The sequence below is a fragment of the Cariama cristata genome, unplaced genomic scaffold, assembly GCF_000690535.1.
Source record: "Cariama cristata isolate BGI_N322 unplaced genomic scaffold, ASM69053v1 scaffold10523, whole genome shotgun sequence".
NCBI classification, from domain to species: domain Eukaryota; kingdom Metazoa; phylum Chordata; class Aves; order Cariamiformes; family Cariamidae; genus Cariama; species Cariama cristata.
The window spans coordinates 7,005-34,490 of NW_009610138.1; the positions used below are offsets into that span (position 1 = coordinate 7,005).

Genomic DNA, 27,486 nt, shown 5'->3' on the forward strand with positions numbered 1-27,486 from the left:
TGAAGGGAAAATACTAGTAGGATCCTAAAGTTGATGGCAGAAACCAAACGGGAGCATCCTCCAGTCCAACCTCATGCCCAAAACAGGGTCAACATCAGACGGGTTCCTCAGGATCTTGTCCAGTATCTGGGAAGATCTCCAAGGATGGAGATTGCACATCCCCTACGGGCAATATGGAAACAGCCAGGTCTTACTGACAGAAAGATTTGGCAAGTCTCAAAGACTGCAAAACTACTTGAGTTAGGAGGAATCAGAGTAAAGAAAGAAAAAAACTGAACATGAAAGTAAGCATAACAGCTTTTTATGGATTGCATCAAGCCTTCAGTGAAGTCAGGTGAAGTTAAAAATTTCTACACACTTTGTTTTCGTCTCTCATGTCTGTATTTATTTTAGGGACTTTTAAGGACATTAAGATGAACTGAAGGAGAGCATTGGCTAAGCAAATCTACGGTTTATGAAATGTGAAAAAAAGTGAGCTGTTCAAATTTTTGTTGCTACTTTTCTCAGCAGAATATCAGGAATTCCACAGAATAAAAGTTTTCTAAGAAAATATCTATGTTCCTAAAAATTAGTAATTCTTCATTATTAAACTCCTAGACACCTAAACCACAAAAGTTTAAAGCTAAAATTGGAAATACATACTGTTATTACTCCTCCTCCCTGCCTTGAGTGAGAGATCAACACCTTTTGAGAGGGAAAAATAAACGTAACACATGAAAGCTGAAGCTTAGACAGCTTTTACATTTTCTTCTCTCTCTTTTACATGAATTCAAATTGGGTTTCAAAGAGATGGTTAAAGTATGAATGAATGTAACCAATATCTCAAATGGAAGAGATGTAACGTGGAGTGGTAACAGAGAATAGAAACAGGGCTTGCTAAACTGGTAGCTGTCAGTCAAGCTAACGTTCCGTACAACATACCCATCCGCAAATGATCAACAGGCAGAACCAGCCTATAGGCAGAAATTGCTGTTCCATCATTACAGGTGACAAAGCACTCAAAATATCTGGGAGAAGATGGATTTCAGCATTATATAATAAAATGACCTGAATACTTCTTTACTACTGTTGCTTAGCTATTTACTACCCATTTTCTCTCTAAGAGCATGCAGCAAAAACTGCTGAATGTGTTTAACATAGCAAATGCTTTGTGAGTCTCGGTGCATTCACACATTCCTATGGGACTTCACTGACACTTGGCGGTAATAAGAAACATCAGCTATTATAGAGTAACATCTATACACACTAATGTTATACGTTCCTGTTGGTTTTTTTTTCCAAGAACTACCCTAATCAATAAATATGACTGTAAGGTTTTGAACAGCTTCTCAGTCAAAAACTATATAAATGCCTGATATTCCTAGGTGATCAGAATGTAACTGCCTGATTTATTTTTTGTTCCCCCAAATGTTCAGTCTCCTTCTCCCTATTCCAAATGACTTTAGGCTACCAACCCTCCCCATACTGCCTCCTCCCAACCCCAAATGTTTGGACAGTCACCTGGTTAAAAAGCGTAAATTAAACCATGCAAGGTAACGAAATGAACTGCAATCAGACCGCTGTATTTTTATCTTTACTCCAAGTACGCTTCTGTTGCACTGATTCTCTTCTGAAGTATATTCAGGAAGTACTGAATAGCTAGTTTCTTTTTTCCATGGATAGAGGCCTTTAAATTTCTCAAATTATATCACAGCTGTGCAGAACAAGCATTATTTATACAACAGCTATGTTGATCAAATAAAACCAAAACCCCACAGATTCCTGCACACATATTAATACAATTTACTTCTGAATAACAAATGCATGAATTTTCAGTACAATCCTAGTGGAGGCACATTAATAATTTTAACAATTCTGGCTTGTAAGAAAAGGCAATTTAAAAATACTATCTGTAAAAAACTAAAGGTTAGATGTTTAAAAGAACTTAGCTCCGTTAACTGAAATAGTCACATTCTTAAAATGTTCAAAAGCCAGCATTTCCCACTATCACTTGATATTAATTTTTTTAAGACACAAATTAATGTGCTTCTTTGAAAATCCTAGATAGCTAAATACTTGAATTCTTTCTTCAGCCAAGTGTAAGTAATTCTTACCTACTGCAGTAAGTCCTTCAGATATTGAGGTAAGAATATAGATTAGGACATGAGGTTCTAAACTGGTAATGAAACTCATGTGATCTTGGGTCAGACACTCCAAAAGCGGGTAGTAAGACTGGCTTAGTTTTCGATATTGCTAAAAAAAAAAAAACAAAACAACACATTCATAGAAAATACAGATATTACCATTGACTAATATTAACAACATTAACAGATGACAGAAGAATGATCTTACAGTTTTTATGATGTGTTAAATTCTAATTTAGCCATTCAATCAGAATATTTATAGAGACAAAATATTTTCTTCTCTTCAGTAGATTTCAACTTTTCCAATTTACCATAGGATGTAAACTCGCTATTAGATTAAAGTAAGCTCAGGATAATACAATAATGCTATCATGCTTTGACATTCTACACAGCTATCAGCCTAGTAAAAACAGTATAACGTTCTGTCCAGGGTGTCAGTTTGACAGGATTATGGCCCGTATCTTACCTTCTGCAGGAAATCTTACTAAGATTTATCACAGATTTCCCCAAATCATCTCAGAGATGGACTTTTTTTTTGGTGCTTAAGTGAGGTCCCATAACAGGCTCTGCACAGGCAAAGGCACTACCTTGAACTCACTGGCCCAGTCAGCATCTTACCCTCATGGACTCTCATTTAGGGCATTTATTGTTGGATGGCTAGGAACACGCCAAATAGGCACAATTTACTATACAGCCAATAAACCAATTTTAGTTAAGAGCAACTTTTCACTTCCAAGGACTTTCTTTATGCAGCAAGCATAAATCCAAGTTTTAAACATCTTTAACCATCCCAAATTTGTCCCCTCCTGCAAGAAAATGACAGTTCTGACCTAAAGCGTCATGAAGAAAATGTCACAGTTCAAATTTCGGCTGATATTGTGCAAGATCTGTTGTCTTCCCACAGGGAAGTGGGAACACAGTGTACTTTAAAGTTTTAAATTTTATGGGGAATACACAGTGACAATTTACAGACTGAAACTAATTGGAGAGTGGCTGAATACGTGAGGATGTTTTACAGTGCATGCAGGCAACCTAAGTGGGTTTGCAAGTATGGAATGGAAAAAAATTTTGCATTTCTCTCTCTTATGACCAGCCTAGTGAAAATTCTAAAAAAGCTCCTGTTTCACATGGCAGTTCAGTCATACCTGTATTTTAGATGTCACTACAGAATAAATTCAAGTAATTGAACTGAAAACTGCATTTGGGCTGTTCTAGATCGCTCTGTCTCATTGTAACAATACAAAGCCTGTGGTGGTGTTATTTCATATTTCACGTAAAGACTCCCAAGATGAGTAATTGCTTACTAGCAAGTCACTGTGGGATACTGAAAGCAGCATTTTGACAAAGGCCTGAAGTACATTGTCAAAGTGGTTGTCCCCGTACAACTTGAAGACGCCAAAGCTGACATAATTTCCACATAAGGCAGATTTGAGTGCAGAGTAACAGATGGAAATGCCCTTGAGTTTCAACGGATAAACCTGATCTTTTGACAAAGTCCCAAGAGAGAGGATCTGATTACCTGTTTTCATAAAAAGAAAGAAAGAAAGAAACTTATGTAAGCAGCTGTAAATCTAAAATATTTTGATGGCACTATCTAAACTCATTTTTTGTCTTTATTTTCATTGCTATTTGGAAGAAAAATTGTTTCTGCATTTTAAGTAAAAGATCTATTAAGTAAGCATGACTAGAGCTTAAAAGCCACTAAGGAATTAGCACGCAAAATTTAAAATATAAGCTATGGAATTCCCATCATTGATATACAGCCAGACCATGACTGGGTACATCAGCATGAATTCCTTAATCTGAACACAGTTGCAACACATGGTTTTATAGTTTCTCATGCTGCAGCAAAGCCTGGTTTTGATCCATTACCATGACAGTCTCTTGGGATGGTTGCTGATGTATACACACACTAAATATATCCCTCCGAAAACAAATGTGTCCATTACAAAAGCCTCTATTTTACCAGTCACAGATGGGAATGACTCTTTAATTAAACTCCATGTTTATAATGTAAAAATAACAGCTAACGGTAAATATTTGCTGTTGCTATTAACAGGCAATAGTGACTTTTGGATCCACTGTGCAGCAGTGCAGTAGATCCCACTGCAATCCTCTGTACAAGTCCAATTATTCACAAAGCCTCATTACCAAGTTTTCTAAGTATCTTGTAATAATTTAATGCTCATCTTCACAGCACCCTAGAGTTGGTTTGTCTTCATGACAATTTTTTTTTTTTAACCTGAAGTAATTGATGACAGTAGAATGAACACAGCAAAGACTAAGTACTTCAGTTCTACCATTAAGTAGCCTTACTAGGTTGACCCCATCTGACATTAACCTTGACAAGCTTGGACTGCACAAAACCCAAGTAACTTTGTTACTACTCATTATTCTTGGTAATTTTAACTAGAGGAAAATAACACAAAACTGTACATTTAAAAAAATATTCCTACAAATAAAAGCACAACAGTCTACAGATCAGATGCTCGGGTCGCCTGCTTTCAGTGTCTAATCTAGCTGTCATGGCTATGATGACGACTTCGATCAAGGAGCAACGAGCAAACTGGACATTAACTATTCACAATTCCAAACACTGCCAGTTGAGAGATGTAGTTATGACAACTCAGTTTTGCTTTTACAATAGGCAATTAAAAAATGCCACTAAAAACTTGCCTGAGATGACACAGATTGTGTCATAGATTTTGTAGTACTGTTTAATACACATTGAGGCTTAGTATTAAACGGGGTCTGTCTCTACACAGCTCTCCTTTCTACCCATGCAAATGCCCACCTGCAAATCATACACCTGCCTTATTTTAATTCATTCTCTTAATGCTATTGATTACTGACAATGAGGAATTTACATCATATAATTAGAAAAATGGGGGGGAAAACCTTGTTTCTGGACACCCAACGCGTCAAAGTATCACTCATTTACTCTCATTTGATGCAAAGAGGGAAAGGTGTAAGTTACTGTTTAAAACATTAACATTTTTCACTACTCCTAGCAAGTACAAGGCAATTTATCCATCAGGTTGCAAAGGAAAAGTAGATTTACAAAAAAAAGACTGCCAGTATGATCAGAGATTGCTTAGAAGTAGTAACTGGGGTCTCTAAGAAGCTGGAATGGTGTCACTAGAATTATGGGAGGGAAGAGAAGAATCAAATATTTAGCTAGGGAAGATGGCCACTTACAATAAAAAAAATCAAGCCCTCTTAATTAAAAAAAAAAATTCTGAATGAAAATACAGAATGGTTTTGATACTGTAAACAGTCATATGAGCACCTCTATTACCGCGAGTGCTGTAGTCATGAACACAGTGTATCTGGGGAAGAAGGTACAATTCCAGTGACCGCTAGCGCACAGAAATTAATTCTAAACGGTGTTAAATCTCTGTTATACTAAAAATGACCGCTATCCAAAAGATCCACTTTGAAAAGTAAAACATAGTAGAAGAAGAAGAAGAATGCCTTCTAGTGTACCCGGATATTCATTTATTGTAATACTTTACATTACTGAGAAACTACATTTACATATAATTAAAGATAAACTCCATTTAGCTTCCTACAGTGCCCCATTTAAGATATCCCAGCCAGGTCATCTTAATTAGCATTGATCTTTTTGACAAGACCTACTCTAGTTACTGAGAAGATCAGTGAATTTCAAATTATGTGAGAAAAAAAATTAAATACAAAAATCTGTCTTTGAAAGAAAGTGGGAAGGTACACACTATTTTTGAAAGCCACTATGTAAACAGTGTACAATTCTTAGGGCAAAAACAAGACAGAAAGGTAAGTGTTCTGTAAACTAACCTTATCTGGTCTTCTCCACTATTAAATTCTCTTCTGAAAATCTCTTACTTTAATAACACAAATATATATCTGACTTCAGAAATAAGCAAAGACAAAGTTCTGGATCCAGGAAGGTAACAGCCTTGAGTTTATAGCTGAGCTGTCCAAGCACAACATTGTGCAATCCTAGGTCCTTGAAGTACTCAGTATAATATGCAACAACAGATGGAAAGAGCTTAGTAGTTGTCAATGAGGCAATTATGTACTTAATATGGAAATTAATTGGAAGTCGATGGAAAAAACGGATGATGAGGAAGGAAGTTGGAAAAACCCTAGGAATCCCTTTGTCTGGGAACATGAATTTTAGGAGGTAACCACCAGTGCTGATCTATAATTTTTATTACTTCACAAAAAAAAACCTCCCTATAATTAAAACTTTAACTGTATTGCTCAGCATAAAGCGTTCACTACAGGAAGGCACAACCCCTGCTCCCTCCCACTGCCTCACTCCGGGCAGGCATGGCAGAAGGGGAACTTGGTGCCTATCCCTTCTAATGAAAACACTGAGAATTTGGGTCTAGTGCAAGATTAAAAGCTGCTTTTTACAACTGGAGAGAGTCCACAGAGAACTGTGCTATGTTCATGGGCTCATTTTAAAAGGGTCTAAGAGTGGGAACAGCTGATTTCAAATTAGCAGCAGAGGTGAAAGACCACGCAGTGCCTGTTACCAATGCCCCAAGCCATCAGTCTATGATTCAAGGGATGCAGTGCTAGAACAAAGACTAGTGTTTTAGCATTAGTTATTGAAAAAAATATGAACTACGGTGCTATGCCTGACTAGATAAAAAAAGAATGATCTACTTGTAACATTTAGCGGAAGTTTCAGGGGAATATTTTTACACACCATGGATACTACTGAACATAAACTAATTTACTGAGGTGCTTGGAATCAGGTCAAGAACAACTCTTCAGCTATGGAGGATATGCTTACATTTATAATCCCTGTAGCGGAGGACCAAAATACAATTTTATAACCTCCTATTGTTAAAAGAAACAATTTAAAGAAATTAAATCAACATAAAAGTGACCTTCGACATGCTGAATTTAAAAATTGTGTTTGAAATTCATAGCTCCTGTCAAAATGAAAACTCTGTAGAGACTAATCAGTGAAGTTTCAGTGTTACTACTGAGTTAAAAATCAAATGAAAAAAAATCCAACTTGCAGCAATTTCTTCTTAATGTGGGAGAAATTGTATCACACAATCTTAAAATATACTGACTTTCAAAATTCTCAATAATTTCCTTTAATACAACTTTTTGCCCTGCATTTCACAGCAATGTCACTTACAAAAATTATAAACTCTCTGAGCCTCAGAGGCGATACGAAATTCTGATGGGAATAAGAAAAGGATTCTTAAAGATACTGGGTGAAACTGCTGGATAGGAAGAGCGAGCTTGAATTTGGCTGACAATTTAAGCATTTCATTACCGAAATACCCCTTAGTACATAAACAAAGGAGCTGGAAGAAAAAAGTCTACGTATGCAGAGGGGGAATACAAAGCCAGCAAAAAACCAAACTGGGATGCTCTGACCGAAGATAACATCACCATGCCTCAGAATCCCACAGGCAATACGCACCAGAGCTCTTTGCACAGCTCATTCCCTCACTCCCTCCTAGATGCGGGAGCATGTCAGGACAGGCAGCTTCCCTTTCAGTTCTCCTCCTTAATTGCTTTTAGAGTAGAAGCTATAATACAAAAATGATTTCCTTATGGCTGAGTTTCATTTAAGCAGGGCTTGTTCTAGATTTCAGGCCAATAAGCACTATCTATAATAATACAACTAAATCATGTTTTAACATGTGTGGACTAGATGAAGATTAAAAAAAAAGACTTTGGTGAGATTAAACAAAGGCTGTGAAAATTTATCATATTTATAGAGAAAAAGTGTTTTTTACCTTTTCCCCTTTCCTATTTTTATTATTCACCACTGCCCCATAAAGATAGTTTTGAATGTGTGCTTTCCAGGCATTCAGAATGCTAGGGCAGTATAAAGAAGTGGCCATATACAGAAAACAAAAAGGAAAACGTGAATCATAACGACGAGAGTGAGCTTCAAAAACTGATGTTTTTAAAGCTTCCACGACAACAAAACACACATAAAACCTCTCAAATCAGCAAAACAAGCATGCACAGCACCAAGATAAATTTGCCAAAAGAAACCGATTATGAAATCTGAGTGAGTAATGACGAACAATATATTCTGGAACCACTATCACAAAAGAGAGGAGAGCAGACCAACGGCAACTGAGACCAGTCAGCACTCCACTTTTAAGCTAAGCTGCTGATTAGAAATACCTGTTATACAGCAAGAATCAGTTGAACCAAAATTTTGAAGAAGAACTGCTATCTTATGAAGTTGCTGGCACTGAATAGATTACCACACTAAGTTTTGAAATACATGTTCTGGAAGCAATTTAAAGCTCATTAGAAATAATTGTGTCTGGCTACTGGAAAATGTGGTAAAATTTAATCCACATCCAAATGCTACCTGGGCTGTGAGAACAGGAAATTGTTTTGTGCTACTGTGGCTAACCTCATCACTGACCTTGAGCAGTAACTGCCTCAACAGCTGAAAGCTGAAGCAAAATTAAAAACTTACATCAAAGTATATCATGACAGAATGTAGATAAATAAAAACAGCATATTGAAAATATTATTTTTATGTCAGCCTCCTATAATGAAAGGGAAGAGGTTTACTAAAATGTAAAGAAACCACAAAACAAAAATAGATGGTCCCAAGATGCATTGAAACATCATTCCTATACAATCGGGAGTTCAAAAACACACAGTAAGGAGACTTGTACACAGAGAATTAAAAGTGAAATATATTGGGGATGAAGAATGGCAGACTATACTATTCCAACTCCTTTCAATTTTCTCCTCTCAGTTGTTTATTTTAAATCACTCTAGCACTCAGTCAGACTGGCTCTAGCCATAATGGACAAGACACAACACCCCTTGCCAAGCAGCTGCAGAGCCCTAACAAGGATAATTGACTATCTAAGTGCATCCTACGCCAGGCTTTACATCTTTTGAACATACAGCATTTGTAAAGATGTCTTAGAATTGTCTTCAGCGCTGTATCTGATAAATGAGCAGAAGGACAGGGCACGCTAGTACTACCCTCATCACAAAGCCGGATCTGTTAAGTAGAATTAAACACTCACTGAGGTGCTCATTTTCAAAACTACAAATAATTCATATTTTAAATCTTATTCACTGACAACTGAAGATGCCTAGCATATCTTAAGAACAGGCATTTTGGATGTTTTTCTGCTTTGCACTCAAACATATGAAATCACTATACGCCAGTATACGCTTTAGTCTAGAATTAAAGAGATTGCAGCATCCATACTCACAAGCGTTCACGTACATTCATACCCCAGAAACACAGTTCTACTCCTTTCTTCCCCCTTTTATTTTTAGCCTGAGCACAGATCTTCCACTACATATACACAGTAAATGGAGGTACCATTCGGACATAAACGGACATCACAAACTTTCGCAAAATTGAAGATGGAAAGGAAGCGACATGCTAGGTTACCAAATGTTTGTTTCAAAGTTATTCCCATGTAAACAACAGTACAAGGTTTACACAAAACAAATACACATATAAATTTTAGATGATTTTCATCACCTGAAGAAGGCCATATTTACAAAATATTTGTGTGTTAAAACTGCTTCAATCAGTGTAGTCCAGACTTAGGAAAAATCAACATTATGTCAGTAATCACCAGTGCACTGTGCTCTGACCTTGGTGAGAAGAATCACCTGATGCCACCTCACTTCAGCTACTAATTCCTTGTCTAAGCGTTGACAGGACAGAGACGTATTTCAGATCCCATTTTTATGTACCTATAGGTTTATATAGCAAGAAGATTCCCAGTGGACCCAAGTCATAACTGGAAATTTTTGTGTTTAATTTGGTGCAGGTGAAATTTCTGAAAATAATACTTTTATCAGCATTTTCTTTGTATCATTACATGTGAAAGAGAAGAAGGAAAAATCCTGTTCTAAAACAAATTTAAATTTCATTTACCAATGGATACATTTATATTAATACATAATACATTAACATACAATTAAGCCATATTTTCATGTATTGTTTGTGTATTATATTCTTCTAAGAAAAAGGAGCAACCAGGCTAGGCTGCAGCATCTGCAGGAGAGGGACCAAGTCTCTCCCTGGAGAGCTGCTGAACTATGGGAAGGAAAGTCTCACTGTCAAGGGCATGGCAAGGAAGAGAGATGAGAAGTAACAAGGAGAGTTGGAAGCCAGATGTTCAGACAGAGATTGCCAAGAGGAGCAAATACAGCCAGGTCTCCAGGTGATGGAAAAAAGAACTCCTCAGGGATGAGAGGGGGCTGGGTAGAGTTTATGGCAACCCACTCGGTCAATGGATTAACCGAAACTGAGACTGAAAGGAAGGATCTTCCCACAACGACAGTGTGATGAAAGAAGGAGATGTTTGCTTCTATTTTCCCCCCTCCGTCTCGTGCATCTTCTTTGTGTTTCCCTCAGTTTAAAAAGGCAATCATTATAGTATAGATTTCAATCAAATCTATCTTGAGTTTCAAGTGTCTTTTGGATCAGCTTTGAGGAGCTCACTATAAGCTGCAGGCATATACAAGAGGTTTGGTTGACTTGGTAAGATAAATGAGCATATACTCTCGATTGTTGTCTGTTGACATTTGCTCTGTCTTCTATTTTTGTCTCATATGCTTCAGCCATAAAATGATGCGGAATGTGAGAATCTCAACTATTTTCAGAATTTTAAGTTACTTGCAGTAATAGTACAGCAGAAAACCTGAAAACTGAGCCCAAGGATTAGAAGGCATGTACATAGTTATTCTTTTAACTGAATCACACATTTTTTCAGAATGTGGGGCTGGAAACATTGCTCAAGGACACCAAAGTGAATTTTATGATCATCACTTGGTTTACTTTTTTATTATTCCCCAGATGTCTGCCAAGATTATATATGCTTAAAAGACAAATACACTTAAAAACCAGTCATAGAATATTACGGATTAAAGTTTTCCTTACAAGCACAATTATTGAGATTTTCAGGAAGGCATTTGAAATTAATGCAAAATCCCTTAATATCATTATTTTTATAGAAATTTGTATGTTCAAAAGATCATACATAACTAAAACAATGAATCCTTACAACACATTTCCAGAAGAGTTTTCTCTTTCTGTACACTGGAATGGAAACTCATAAGCTAGTAACTGGCAATAAAAGCTAAAAATGTTAACAGCAATTATTCAAAGCTGATTAATTGTAGTATCTTCAAACAGTTACAGTGGGCAGTAAAACCTTCCCAGACTGTAAGCCAGTGACCACTTCAGAAATAGCTGTAGCAGTTTGAAATAGCACTAATCGGGGATGTTTATTACAGTGCCCACAGCTGAGCCATGGCGATGGCCAGGCCAGTGCTGCCCATCTGTGCCAGTGCAGAGCCAGCTGGATTATTTGAAATCTCTCCTCTAAGTGGCCAATTCAGACAACTGCACTGGGAGGTCTCTCATGTTGGCTCTGTAGTGAGTCCAGTCCCGGAATAAATATTGGCAATCACTCACAGAAAAGAAAACCTAAACAGTTCCTCTAAATGTCACACCTAAGTAGTGGAAAGATCACTGATGGGACCCTTTCAGACACTGATGATAATATCAATGTGTTTTAAAAGCAAAATTAAAAAAAAATACATACATATATTGAGTGGAGGCTCCCCCCCATACCTATGTCTTTCCTCCACTTTTAGTTGATAGGTGATTTTAAATTTTTCTTTTGGAGGACATGAAGAACAGTTCTCCTCTTAAACCTGTGTTGAGTAAAACACCATCCTTCCATAGGAAAACAGGTACGAAAGACATGGAAGAGAAGCGTGAGAGAAAGCTCTTATGGTCACTTCACTTCTTCCTATGGCACACATCTCCACACAGATGGCACACATCCCTAAGTATCTTTCACATCATTTAACAAAGAGGGCAACAGGTGTTTGGACACAGGCTTCAACAGGCTCTATGGCTCCACTGCTTAGTTTTAAATCTTAGATCTGCACTGTCTTGAAATTTCCTTTTACGTTGCATAATTAAATTCTAGCATGAGCTAGAAAATGTTGTTTGGTCCTTATGTGCAAGAGCTACCAATACTTTAGGGCTGAGAATTTTATGAACTGCACATACACCATTAAAGCTGCAACTGAAAGCAAAAGGATTCTTCACCAAGTTCTTTTTTTAGGCATGAAGCAGGTTGAAACCAACTACTGTGGGTTACTCAGCATGGTTTAGAATCCTGATACCAACAACAGAGATGAATGAATGCCCAATAATATGGTATGTTTTTAATAAGTGCAGAAAGGATGGTAAAGGCTGACTGAAATTTTCAAAAAAATATTTTAAAAGGAAGTTATAACTGCAATGGGATCAGGTACCACAAGACAAGTAGGGTTGAAGCATCACCATGACTACACTTGATTTTTTAAATCATCAAAAGAAAGCTTACAGCAATTAAGTACAAAAGCTAACAGAAAATGAGTAGTAAAATCTAAAAGTTTACCTTTTATCTTTTCATACATGGAAAACCTTATTTTTATTTTGCTTAATTGTTCTAACAAATTTACTTAAGAACATAGGTGAAAAAATGTGTTAGCTTACTACATGGTATATTTGAAAAAGAAACAGACAAATGAATTTGCAAGGACTGAAAGTTACTTGGGTGTAATTTTTTCTGTCATAATTAAATGCTTTATGCATTCTGTATATATTGTTTCCATGCCCTACAGATCAAATGCAAAATTACATTTCAAGCTTTTTATACAGGCAGCCATGTAATGCACAGTTTCCAGATCCAAAAAGCAATCTGAATGCAGTAAGAGCAAATTCAACACACCAATTTTCTTTCTTTAAAAGAAACAGGACATTTATGGCTCTTCCTGTTTAAAGAAACTGCAAATGAGGTTGCTCTACAAACAACATGGTAAAGTTCCTTTCAAAATACTTACAAAGCAAAATTGTAAGCTACAAAGTTAGCTGGAGTGTAATATAAAACTGTTGGTGTCAAAGACCTGTTGCAGTTGCATGCATGAGTGGGAGTAGTAAAATAGAGCAACTTATTATAAACACTTTTAACAGCGCTCTAGGGTAAAGCTGTTATGGTCCTATTATGTTTTGGAACTGCTGGAACATAATTTGAATACATAAAATGAAGCCACATGTATCAATCAGTAGCCTAGATCAAACACCTCATGAGTATTTGTATCTTTGCTGAAATATATTTACAGTTGCTATCAGACAGGCATTCAAGTTAAAAAAGCGATAGAAGCAACCATGCTACACAAATGAACCCTGATCTATGAAAGTAAATGAGCTCCAAAGGCCTGCCACGTAAGCTCTGCACTCTACAAAGGGATGACACTGACTGTAGCACATACAATCCTGCTACGTATTCCACAAACCCATCGGTGCTGAGGAATATGAACTAACAGGATTTTTATATCACAAGACAGGCAAAGAATTACACTGCAGAGGAAACATTAATGAATACCTACCATACGTACAAATCATTTTACTAGCTTCTCTGAAGAGAAGAATTCCATTTGGAGATGATACATCAAAATTTAAACGCTGCGATCTAAAAAATAACAGCAAAAATATTCAGATGGTCATCGAAGTAGAAAACTGCAATGGATTCATTCCTAAAACAAAAAAAACATTCGCTGATTACAAAGTACAATTATTTGATAAACTAATTCTAGCTTTCAGTCCAATGATATGCACTCTAGTTATCTCTATATGTTGCCAAAGAAATAATCCTATGACAAAAGACAGAACAATTTTAACCAAAAAAGGTGACCAGACAATACATACACAGCTTTCAGTGACTGGTGAACATCTTGTGCCTGTATCCAGTTCAGAAGAATGCTACAAAGGTTCCATAATCCAAGTGGTTAGGCTAAGTTTTACCCTGCTTCTGCATCTGTATGGCTTTTAAAAAGACACTAATCCCCACTGGTTATTCTGCTATGTAAAAGCTATGGCAATCACAAGCCAGTTCTCTGACTGTAAATTGTAACACGTGCTTTTTGTGGACATTCAGACCTGAAGAAGATTGCACCATGTTGTCATCGTCCCTGATGCACAGGTAAAGCCAACAAGAACCACTTTGTTCCCAATCTGGAAACGCAACAGAGTCCTTGCCGAAGTCCCTGTTGCATCTTTCCAATTTGTCTTTGTGATAAAGACGCCTAACTCCTAGTTCAGGCCTAACGGTTAACTTCAAATACAGGTCTTAAGCTTCTAAGTAACTTTAGCATTAACTTACCCGTAGTGTTTATTTGGACTGAAAGGGAAAGGAGTCATCACTGAGTGATGAAAACCAGAGTATCCCCTGGCTGACCTGTTTGGTAGTCATCCACTTTTGATCAAATTAGGAGTCCTTGTACGACCCCTATCACAGAGACAGTAGTAGGTATCTGTCTCTGCTGCAAGTCCCAATTTATTCTTGTCTGAGTCCCTATTTGCAGGGTCCTTTGCTGCAAGGTCTGGAGTAAATCTGACTGTTTATAAATAAATAAAACGTGCCTTGTATAAAACATCTGTGTATTCCATATGCACAAAATGATAATGGCTGGCAGAGGCAAAAAACCCCAAACCAGCACATCATCTCAGTGTTGGAGTGGCATAATGCACAACCTGATACTCTGTAACAGATTTTAACCATGTCAAAGTACATTGTATAATGCATTCTAACCTGTAAAAGCTAATGCAGTACACAACTCGTGAAAAAAACACCATCCCAGATGATGTTTTCTAAAGGGAACAAGGCAGATTTTCTGAATAGCAATAGGTAGAAGAATAACATGAATATGGAAAGTAGCTTGAAGAGCTGTCTTTTGCATAACATTTATTGTTCCAGGTCCTCTTTGCTTTTGTTTACTGTTATTAGAGTTCTGTGTTTAGGCTTTTAACAATCTCTTCCTTGAAATAAGTCGCAGCACTATTAGAGTATGCTGCTTTTGCATTACATCATGAATAAAAATAGGTTAAACTTTTCCAGCAATTTATTATACTACTACCAGGATAAAAGACATAATTAGCCTACACAAACCAAAGCGGGAGTCACAGCAAGCAAGTCAACACATGCAAAGAAACAGGGAACTCTGCCTTAAGGCTTGCGTAGCCATTCAGAGATTAAGTGCACATCCTACACACTAGTGTTTGACCGGGAGCCAGGTCCGAACGTTAAGGCACCAATTTCCTGTCACTAGCTGAAACTAAATATTTTTTTCAAATTTCAAATATTTCAACCTTTTTCCTTGTAAGTTTGATTTGCAAGGCAAAATGAGAAATTATGAGAACACGTACTACTTCGCTGAAAACTCTACTTACTTTGGTCATGAAGATATCCAGCAGAGAGACTTTAACGGTAATTTTTTCATTTAAAAATCTTTTTTTCCTTTGGGCAGTGCACTAAATATTTCCAAGTGTAATGATAATTTTCCAAAAGAAATTGTTCTGTTACTTGTGGTAAGACAGGATTTTCGTTCTAACTGCTGCAATGTCAAGTATTGAAATCACCTCCCAGAATCATTTTGAGGCCTTTTAGGTTAGTCCATTGATAAGATTTTAGGTGTGGGAGAAGTTACCTACATGTTGATTATAAATACTGCTGTATTAGATACCATTCTTTCCTATTTTGGCTGGAAGAACTGAGTTGCAAAAGAAACTGTAAAGGGAGTTGTGGTTGTATAGGCACATATGTATGCTGCTTGGCTTAAGGCAAAAATTCAGCCTGCAGTAAATCTTGACAGCAGACAATTTTCTGGTATTTAACTATAGAGTCAGTATTTATCCCTAGTTAAACCATACACTTCCACTGAATATAAAATCACAGTAGTCTCTCACATATATTCCTGTAATTAATCCTTACCAGCTGATTTTGTAACATCTACCATCTTGGTAAAACAATACAATAACACTGAAAGCTGAGTTCTGCTTGTGAATTTTGTTCCAAAATACAAAAGTAGCACTCAAGTCAACATCAGACATCATGCAGATAAGAAAACATAGCAAGGTGGAACAGAGAATGCATACCATGGCAGTATTCATCACTTACCTAATTTTCACGTGCTCCTTACCTGTTTTGCATGAATTCTGCCATCAGCTTCAAGATAGGGGTTGTACACGCAGGTTCACGGTACCACAGTTCAATAGCTCTTTGCAGAACAGAAATGTATGCAGGGTATCTTCAGCACACTGAGTTAAAGAGTATACTGATAAAATAACATCTTGCAAAACAACCACCCCTAAAACTGCACTACACCATTAGGTGGGTGGGCCAGGCCCAGACCTTGCCAGTCCATTCCGACAGAGGCACTGCCAGAACCTATAAATTTCAGCAAGTCTCCGCTTAGAAGACAGCTGGAAACATTAATGTTTAAGTAGGAAATAGTTAATATACCAGAGCTGTAATGAAGGAAAAGGAAAGCAGTTTGTATGTGCAGCTAACCTATGAGTACATATATAAAATGAGCTTGGATTTTTAGTGAATGGCCAAAGTCACAAATGGCAATTTAATTTAAAAACACCACAAATGTACGTATTAACAAATCCTGGGCCCCAAATCTCAGTGCCACCTCATGTATGTTGTATTTTCTATATAAATGGTTGTGAACAATTTGACTGTATGAAGTTTTTTCCAGAGCATTCAAGAAGAGAATTCAGCCAAACTGTGTCTGGGAGACTAGCAAAGTTAGGTTTCTAAGAACTCTTTCAGGAGAGCTATTTGCTCATCAGCACCCAAGAGGTATCTGTTCTTTTAAAGCAGGATTTCAAAGAACGCAATACAGAAAAAAATAAGTTTAGTAGACTCTGCAATGCAACTTAAAAACCAATAATCTTATGAGTTACTGACTGTATCAAAATACTTCATGCAACGATTTGATACAAAGCTGACCCCGAGTTTTCCCAACATGCTGAAAAAAAGCATTTATTTGGGTAAGAATGCAGACTGGCAAATGGAAATGAGGTAGCACAGCTTGACTGGCAAAGAATTAAACAGGTTTTTTTTATATTGAACCAAGAGATTTTAACCATACAGTTTTCTATTAAAACATGATCTAGTTAGTGTAGTCAGTGGTTTTGTTTAATAATAAACGTATTTTTCATTTTTAACTTTGTTTCATGTCATATAATTCTGCTTTATTTAACCACACGAGAAAAAGCAACTGTTCTTAGGAAAATGCTATTGCCTATTCAGACAATAAATGCAACTATTGTGAATCTTACAAAGTAGAATACAGGTCAAGCACTCAACATGGGATTGTGAAATAAAAGTCTGAAATACATAAAGGTTTACACGCTTCTAGGCTATGTAGACACAGCCATGTCTCAGTTCGATACAGCTCTTCTGGTGGAGGCTAAAGCCATCAGACATAGCACTACTGATGAATGACAGCGCTGTGCAGACAGATGGAAGGCATTCTGGCTACTGCTGTCTGTCTGAGGCATCTAAAGACTTGTGCATTTTTGCTGCCAGCTGCTTGAGGCACTGCAGGCATAAACTATATATAGCGGAAGAGGCTGACGTGAAATATACTTTCAGACTTTGCTTCTGGCTCCTTTATGGGTTTCTTTACATTTTAAATCAAACAAACCAGAGTTAAACATACCATGGAGAGTTATCCAATAATAAACTGGGATTTAAATTCAAATCTCACTTGCTTAAAACATCCTCAAAGGGCATAGATGATCCATGCCATCTCCTACCTTTAAAAATTCACTAATGTCAGTTCCATTTTTTCTGAGGTGGACTTCCAAACCAGCTCACTCTCAATAGAGGATGGTCAATATTCTCAAGATGCAGCAGACTGTCATGAAAGGTACAGAACTGAGCTGTGCTATTAATTTTCCTCAGTCATGCCTCTTCCTTAGCCTTCCTAATAGCCCCAAGTACACAAAAGGGAGACGGTGCAATGCTGCAAAGCCCCATTGTGGAATCTAATGGGGCAGAAAACAATTGCCTTTCCAGATTTCATGGCGAAGAGAGTAACTTGACAGCTAAACCCTACAACCAAAATGTAAGTCAGCAGTATCAAAGGCTGCTAATACAACCAATATGATTAGCTATCTTAATTCAAAAACTTAAGCATTGAGTCCATATTCGTTGACAAGGAAAGACTGGAAACTACAGTCAAATTTTGTAAAAGCTAGGGTCAACAGAAAGGTTTCAGCAATTTATTGTTTCTTTTATAAATCCAATAAAGCGCAATGAATTGCTTTTAAACAGAATATTATTTTTAAGTGTTTTTAACCACAAGCTTCAAGGAATCTGGCTAAGTCATGAACTTAACCTGTCCAGTCAGTTCAAGCTCAAAGGAATTCAAACTGCAAAAAATGATACTGAGGTTTGAATCAATGCAACTGGCAATAACAGCTATTACAAACAGATTACCGATCAGGTAGCCTTGTTTCATGAGAAAATGCATTCTCCTCTCATGATTAGGAAACTTCAATCTCTACAGCTGTTTGGCTCTTTCAAGTTTGTATCTAATCCTGAATCCTTCAAACATATAAACTTAAAAATTTAGTTATTCAAAGCCAGAGTAATTTTGAACAAGCTGTCTTATTGCTGCCCATAGTTTTATTTTGTTAAAAAATAACAATACGAATTTGGATAAACATGTAGCAATGATAGTTGGGTGAATATAGTGTTTTGCTTGTTCTAGTGATCCACATCTGAAGCAGCATACGATGAGACATCCAAATTATCTAGGTCAACTGGAACTGTGAAATGACCACTAGGTAAAACATCCCAATGGTAGATCACTTTTCTATAAACATAGTGTCTACGTATCTATACACATAGATGTCTTTATATTGGCAATTTCATGCACTCACGCATATACATCGTGTGCTATCTGGCTGACTACAACTCTGAGTCAACTTAATAATTTAATTCTTGCAACCCATTTTCTTATTGCAACCTTTTTCTTTTACAGACAACAGAAGTCATTAAATACTGAGAATCAACTGGGAGGAACACAGGAGAAATTGCCTATGGGGTACCACCTAACTGTAAGAAACACTAAATGAAAGTAACAAAAAAGTGGATATTAGCCTGAACTCACAATTGAATCTCCATGGATGTATCTGGCTGCGAGACCAAGGACCTTAGACTGCAGTCTGATATTAGTATGGAAGAAAATAGATTAAACATTCAACATCTTATCCAGGCAGTCTTGAAATAAACAGCAGAATGAAATACGAAGGAGAATCATCACCGTTAAGAAAAACAGGTTTTGATTCTACTCAAATTGGTATACAGTTTTTTTCATGCCACACCTGCATGTTCAGGATTGACCTACAAACTAGAGAGACCATATGTTATGAATACAAAAGGCAAATAAACTTTCCAAAGCTGTGGTACTGGAATCATCATTGACAGCTTGACATATCAATATTTCAGGAAGAATAAATGACTTTCATATCCAAGGTTTTGGGTTTTTTATTTTGTTTTGTTTGTTTGTTTGTGTGATGTTTTTCTTTAACTTTCATTACCGGATACTTTGGGAAGATGCTGTACTTAACACCTGAAGCTGCTTAAAATATTTGGAAATACTTTAATGAAGTCTTTTGAGAGATCACCTAATATAACTTTAAAACAAATTTTACTATTATTATAAGTATTTTCTCTTCATCCCTTGCCAGAGGAAAACTATAAATCTTGTCTCAGCTGAATGAACACCATTTATCATATTCATTTTCTTGTCAATACAATTATGAAAAGCCTTTGGCCTTTTTCCAAGGAGCCTGATTTGCTAGAGAAACTCAATTAGTATAAGCAAGCCTGCTACAAAACAGCCCTATTTGGCAATGTAGCGCATCTTCAGCATACCTGACGATTCACCTCTAAACCATGATCCTAATAACTCAATCATAATGGTAAAATACAAGATACAACGGGGTCCCCCGTGCCTGACCCCTCCCCTCCCTGGACGAAAAGGATTGAAAAGAAATTATTTCTGCTCATTTTTGCCATCTACTGGACAAAACTTAAATCCTAAACACTGCGATCAGGGAAAAAAAAAAATCTTTCAGGTAAGAGATTACAGAGTGTAATTTGGTTTGTTATGGACAGTGCTTAGACCCAAAATATTTCCCACAATCACTTGAAAAGTTTATAAATACATTCTTCTACCAACGACTTACAAGTGACTATTTCGGATAGTCTTCAATACAGAATAAACATCATCTTATGGTATATTAAAAGCTTAGCCTTCTATCCCTTGCCTCTTTGTATTGTTTATTTATTGAACAAATGCAAGTAAATCAGACTTATTTTGGCTGATATTCTGTATTTGCCATATTCAATATTGAAATACTACGGCTTCAAACATAACAGAATAAAATCTGTTTGAAAAACAGCTTTTCTTTGCTATTAAAACCATATTCTGATGATAAATTTGAAACTACGAAAGAAATATGTTAATTAAAGGATAATTAAATTTTCTATGATAAAATAGGCATCTGACCCTCCCTTCTCACATTTACCTTTCTGTCTTTATATACAGTAAATAAGAGCTGTGCTAATAGCAGCTTATTTCGCCATAATGCTTCGGATCAATACCTGGATGAAGCTGGACTCAGCCAAATGAGGTGAAATCCACTGAACAGAAGCATGCACTTATCCTTTACAGCCAAAGGTGAGGAAGAAAAAAATTTCTGAACCTGTGCAAGGGAAAAGAAACTGAGAAGGCCTGAGCTTTGAATTCCACACAAAATTAGATTTCAATCTATTTTTATTGTTAATACAGAATAATGAAAGCCAAAACTTGGAAGCTGTTTTTATTTATTTGAAATAAATTTAATTCATAAACTGGAAGGAATAAATTAATTAAAAAAAAAAAAATCAGGAAAGGGTCCCAAGAATTACATATCCTGGATCCTTGTATAAAAAACCACCCCCATGGATGAATCCATTTCTTTCAAATGGAGAGGAGGTAAGCGTCTGTTATGCCTCCTCCTGCAACTGGAGATTTGCAGTTCTGCACAGGAGAAGAGCATGATACTCATGCTATACTAGGAAAAACAAATTTGAAATGGAAGCAGCACTGATCTGCTTTTACACATCTTCCTGATTTTATTATTAAGTTTTAGGGTAACACAAGCACAAACAGTACTAACGAAGTTAAATGTACCCAACCGTGCCCACTAGAAAATGAGATGCTAATTCATAGTCTGCCTTCAGTAGGTTTTTTTTGTTTTGTTTTGGTTCCCCCCCCAGTCCTCTAAAACTGAAATTAAGGGAAGTTTTCCCTGATTTTAAGAGAAATAAAGATTACACTGCTTTATGTTTTGAACTTACTTTCTGCACACTGAGCCTGTACATAGACAGAATCACCGCAGGCTTGCAAAGGTCTTAAAGAGGGCTTATCTGAATGGTGATCGGGATCCTACTATCCACCACACAAGGACGTCTATCAGATCATACCAGGCTCTGCTGTACAGCCTTTCAGTCCTTCAAGGCTAATTTCCTAGTCGCAATTCTACATTGACGCATTCCTCTTTCTTACCAGGAAGATTACTGGTGAACAGTAGGGTTTCATTATTTACTTAAAATATTTTTAAAAGCTTGATTTCTAGTAAAGTATGTAATTATAACTTGAATATTATTTTTCCATCCATAAAATAAACAAATACATAATTAACTTTCATAACTTTGTGAGATCTAAATTATAAAAAAAAATGTTCATTGTTACTTCACTAGATACTTCAGCAGCTTGTTACTAATATGACTGTGTGACTGAAGAGAGAATTACAGCTACTGTATTTATAAAAATACAAAAGATTTCTCTATAGTATTATGAAAATACCCATGACTATTATTGTATTTGTTGGCATAAAAATGTATACAATATTTAAAGCAAACAGAGTTCCATTATCATTACTTAGTGAAGAAAACTACAATCTAAAGATTTTGATTTTGTTTTCAGATGTCCATTTTCTTCTGGATCAGGAAGACTGCAGGTGTTGTGATATTAATAGAGTTGACATAAATAGAAAGTAACTGACTAAATTAAAGACATGATTCATACCAGAGAGAGAAATCTCCCCAGACAGCACTTGTACAGTATTTTTTAAGCACTTTTGATGTTAAACCAAATGTAGGTACATTGTGTTTAAAGACACAGCTTTTTTTAATGAAAACATTAGGGATTTCTGAAGGGAAGAAAACCGCTTGGATATGTTTTCTAGATTAGTAGTGTGACACAACAAAAAAGTGACCTCTCTGTGGTCCTTCCCAGTTAACTGCATGGTTGCCATTGTGCTGTAATTTTAGCTGATTACACATTAGTTCATTTAGCTTTGTTTCCTCTTCCCCACTGTGCCATACTATTAAACTAATGCAAGGGGCCTGGTATCCCTCTGTGCACAGAGCTGGTATTGTCATAGTGTAATAAGGATACATCCAGTCAAACAGCATGGTGTAGCTGGTCTTTGTGTTTAGTGCAAAGGCAATCCCTCGAAGATCCCTTGCCAGCCCGATCAACATACGCTGTCAGTGGGAAAGAGACACAGTAATTGATTTTCACGTTAGCACAGAGCAGATGGAGTAATAATCAGCCAATAATGACCACATATCTGATTTTGATTCATTAGTTTAAATGTCTCGCTCAAATCTTATTTTATAAAAAACACAAAAGATTCTTTTAACAAACAAGATTTCCCCAAGTTTTATAGTGATAACACTAGCAAAATGCTTAGAAAATGCTTTTGATTATTTGATACGTTATCCTAATGAATAATGCAAATTAAAACATAATATATGAATACCGTGTATTAAAGTTTAAAAGTGCTTCCTGTGTTAATACATTTAAAGTAATAATAACAATAAAAAGTTAAATTAAACTTGTAATATTTTGAATGAGGTGTAAGACTGATACTCATAACAAGCTACAATTAAGGTGGCACTGAGATTCTCATTGTACTGTTAACATATCTTTTGTTGGGTTGTTGTTGTTTTTTTAAAAAGTAATTTTCCAAGTTAGGTTTCTTCAAAAAGCAACTTTTTTTTTGTTTAGAGAAGATCATGTAAATCTGTATCTGTATTAACATTAGTTCTGAGAAGCAATTTTTTTTTCCCCTTTGATGGCTGAAGTGTGGCTTCAGAATCCTTCCAGCTCAAATGCAGACATTTTATGGATAGATAATTAGCCCCTACTAAAGGGATGTTTCAAGATAATTAATAGACATTAATAAGAAACACTAGTGAATGAAAAATATTTTAACAAAATAAACAGACTTTTCAATTTACTTAGATACAAATATTCTTTTTTGACAATTAAGTAGTTTTAATAAATTTTATCCATGTGTTGCAGGTGGGGTTTGGACTTTTTTTTTTCCCCCCTAATAAAAAACCCACAGTACTGCAGAGTCTGGTAAAAAAAATAATCATAGAAGCAAGGCAAAAAAACCTGTAAGGAGTTCTCTCTTTAAAATCAGATTTTTGAATAATGTACCACTTGGTGCTAACACTGTAATATTTATAGTACTGAGAAATACAAAAGATAAGATTCACATATTAATTTTAATTGATCACATAAAGAGCAAATTACAGCTGATGCCTTGTTAAACTGCTAAATGTAATCTTACATAAGGGCTAATTTCTACTTTTCATATACAGACCCATTAGTCCTACTGACTTGGATGGCACGCACGTAGATTTATCCAAGGATAAATTGAGTTCTCTACAAAACACTGGTGAGGTTGCTAGGAGTATTTTAATATTTGCATTTCCTTTCTGTTGTGCATTGAAATGGCCTGAACTTGCAAGATGCTCAGAGGTCTCAACTCTCATTAACTTTAATGGGACTCTGAAATCACTAGAGAGGAAGTGTTCAATACTGAGAAGATGCAATATAAAATTGTAACTTTATCTTTATATTCATCTGCATTTTCATACTCTGTATGCTGATTTGTCCACACAGAAAATAACTGTTTAGCAGACATGGTGGTCAAAACGTAACGAATTAAAAGAACTTAGCAGCAATACTTTATACTTCTTTCTGAAGGGATACAGAGATGCAAGGAAGTGGCAATCTTCCAGATTGATTTTGGTTCCTTCACCCATTCTAGCCACAAAAAAAGGAGACAAGCAGGACTGCACAAAGGAAAGGCTGGAGCTAGGAAGAAGGGGAGCTACAGCCCTTGGCAAGACATGAACTTGCCTTTGTTTGAGGATGCGCTCAGAGAGAAAGAGCTCACCATCTTACTGTGGTCTCTAACACATGGATTAGAAAAAGACAACCACCCAAATCCATACTCCTCTCACACGCTTATTTTGTCTTTACAAAAACTACTGGTTGTAAGAAAACACTCTACTGCAAATATATTTAAGAAACAGTTTGGTCGTGAGACTTTAAAAACTATTAATAAAAGTAGATGTGCAACTTTCTTTAAACTATGGTCTCAGATTTCTGGGAACCTACACAAACACCAGGTAATTTCAGACACCATTTGACCTTGAATTCTAAAGAAAGGAGAACAACTACTACATAAACTACATTTCTTGGTTTTCTATTCTTTAAGTTCAGGTATTGTTATTAAAAAGTCTGTAACCATTAAGCACACTATTCTTAATAAATGACCTTGATCTTCAAGACACCATAATATTCTTGTCCTGTAAAATCCCAGCAAACTCAGTGGTTTAGATATTATCCACGAGAACTCAACTTTATAAAATAACACTGCGTAGAGTTGGCAATGTCCGAACAGCCTATATAATAGCCTACAGAATCCTGAGATAAATCCTGATCCATTTAAATCACTGGTAAAAATACCATTAAACTCTAGTAGGACCAAAAAACCACCCTAGATTCCATGCTTGCTTAAGTCACATTTAGTAAGAACATCCTCCCAACTCTAAAATCCCAAGACAGTCTAGTTTTAGTCCATTATGAGTTTTCAAATAGCACTTATGTGCATAACATTTATCAATGACAAACAACATTACACACTTAGATATTTACTTTTTGTCTGTCAACCTGTGGGATTCAAAGTGCCTTGCAAACTTAACAGAGTAATTTGAAGAATACATGAAGCTACTGCTTCATTCACAACTGAACACCAGCCATTTCTGGGGCAGAGTGATAGTTAAGAACACCACCAGCAAGTGCAAAACGAGTAAGATGAGAAATGAAGAACAGTAAACACGAGGAACACAGCAAGAGGAGCTTGTCAGTAGTATGTGGTTTTATACATTGCTTTTCTTGCTAATGAAACAATTTTGTTCAAATTTTGGTTTTGAAATATTCTTCCCTGAATCTTAGTGATAGGTTTACTTAAGATTAATTAAAACAAAGTAATTTTAAAAATAAATTCAAGTATTTTGTTTCAAAGTCCTGAAGATTTTCAAAAGAAAGGAGCGGAAAATTTAAATATTCACAGAAAAAATCCTATGACCTGCCAACATGTGCCAAGTGTCTGACTAACGCAATTTAAAACAGACGAGACTACTCACGCCACCCACCCCCAAAACAGGGCTTGTAATGGAAAGTCTGACAGACCCTTAACTATAGTGGTACTACTGGGCGCAGCTATAATATTACCCTCATAATTCTACTATATAATAACAACAAAGGAAAAAAAAAAGGTGAAGGGTCATTGCGCTTTGTCTTTAGAATTAAGATGGCTGTCTTCATCCTTACAGCATACTCTTAATTCTGGAGACACGTCTTAATAACCTCTAAATAGTTCCAACAAAAGAGCCGTGTCAGAGGAATGAGCAGGCCCCAAGGTGTTTCAACTGGAGTGTTTTCATCTGCCTTTATTGCTCTATCCCTCTCCAGAATTAAGGCAATAACCTGTGATAAATTATTCAGGAACTGCTACAGGGATCAAAGCAAAATCATTCTGTTAAAGTGCTGTTTGCAACATTTGGCACTTAGTGTGAAAACTTTTAATGTGTGCAAGCTGAAAATCAAGGATTTTAAATAATTTAACAGCATGGAGTTTCTACAAACCAGCTAAAGATAGCATGTTGCTATTTAACTGCTTTCTCCTCAGATCCTTTTTTTCATGCGTTTCTAGCAAATCTGATGATGTCACAACTATAAACAAAGTACTACTGAGATTCCCGCTATGCAGCTGACATACTACTTAACCGGATTGTCAAGAGAAACCTTGAAATTCTTAGGAGAAAATTAGCCAATGTTTTAATACTGGACATTTTTCCTATTAATATAAAAATGTAAAGAAGGAAGTAGCAAAAAAAAAGGGGGGGGGGGGAAGGGAAAGGGGAAAGGAAAGCAAAGCACATAATTATTCAAGTCATCTTCAATTATATTTGATCTCCGTGGAAAAGAAACCTAAACATATGTTTTGTATGCAGATGTAATGATTACAAATGTATTTTAAAAAGAAAAAGCTCCCTTGTTGCAACCGTTTTTCAATGGCATATTCCAGAAATATTAAAAAACTAAAAAAAACCCCACCCAAACCCTAGCCAGTTAGAAAGTCCTAGTAAAAACCACAAATTAAATGAATTTGGCAGTCCTGGACCATTTTCATAGTGATATTTTAACAGTGTCATCTCCCTGTGGATTGGAATACTAAGCATTTTATTGAAGAACTCAACTGTTTTTGTTTTCAGTACTTGCAAAATGAAGTACCTGAAAGCGCTTTTGCATGTATTATTTATTCATCATGATAGAAAAATAGCTTTAACCTAATACATTATGTTTAAGAGAATTTAGAGCAAAAGTTTGGTTTATGATAAAGCAACAGATTTAGTTCTTTATCAGTAGCTTAAAGCACCAAGTTTTCTTTATACAAATTAGACAGATGGTGCTTACAGTAGAATTTACTAAAGGTCTGTCACAACAAATGCAGCCAAGCTGCATATTTAATCACTACAGAACCTTGTCTACCTGCAGCTGCCAACTGCTAATCCAATTTCCCTGATAAATGTGGCAAGAGACACGATCAGCAATAAAGAGCATCTAACTCCATTTTCCTGCAGGGCGTCTTTTGATGAACATTTAGGACGGAAGCACGGAGTGCACTGTGTGGCCCTGGCTTGTGGCAGCTGCATGCATTTTGAAGACACAGTTCTCAGGTTACTCACTTAATTCTGCCACTATCATTATGTTGCTATTGATCTCAGTAGCTCTTGTCTACACAGCATTACTCTAGATGAAGCTGAATCAGGCAGTTATCATGCATCAAACTTGCTCAAAAGCCTGGAGATTTCCCCTTAATTACTTGTGATTTTATTTGCAAATACCGTTAAAGTGTAATCAAGCAGTCACTTTCCAGGGTCGTTAAGAACTTGCTAGTTTAGGAATATATCACTGGCACTCCATTAAAATTTCTCTACTAAGATAGTTTCAAGCAAACCAGACAGGACAATGGCAAAATTATTTTAATAAACTGAATCCTCACATAAGATAAATACAGTTTCCTACAGAAAGGGTAACACTATCAAATGACTTCTTTGTT

General features: G+C 36.2%; 1 protein-coding gene across 1 annotated transcript in view; it reads right to left on the reverse strand.

Moving 5' to 3' along the window:
- The window catches only part of LOC104159780 (ran-binding protein 17-like), a gene marked incomplete at both ends in the record, with an annotated part of 54,382 nt that overhangs the window by 5,781 nt on the left and 21,115 nt on the right, over window positions 1-27,486 (reverse strand). The window contains 5 exons of the mRNA XM_009697774.1: window positions 2,094-2,232; window positions 3,428-3,642; window positions 13,536-13,618; window positions 16,125-16,232; window positions 22,455-22,543. Coding sequence (XP_009696076.1) covers window positions 2,094-2,232; window positions 3,428-3,642; window positions 13,536-13,618; window positions 16,125-16,232; window positions 22,455-22,543 — 634 coding nt within the window. The remainder of the gene's footprint in view (window positions 1-2,093; window positions 2,233-3,427; window positions 3,643-13,535; window positions 13,619-16,124; window positions 16,233-22,454; window positions 22,544-27,486) is intronic.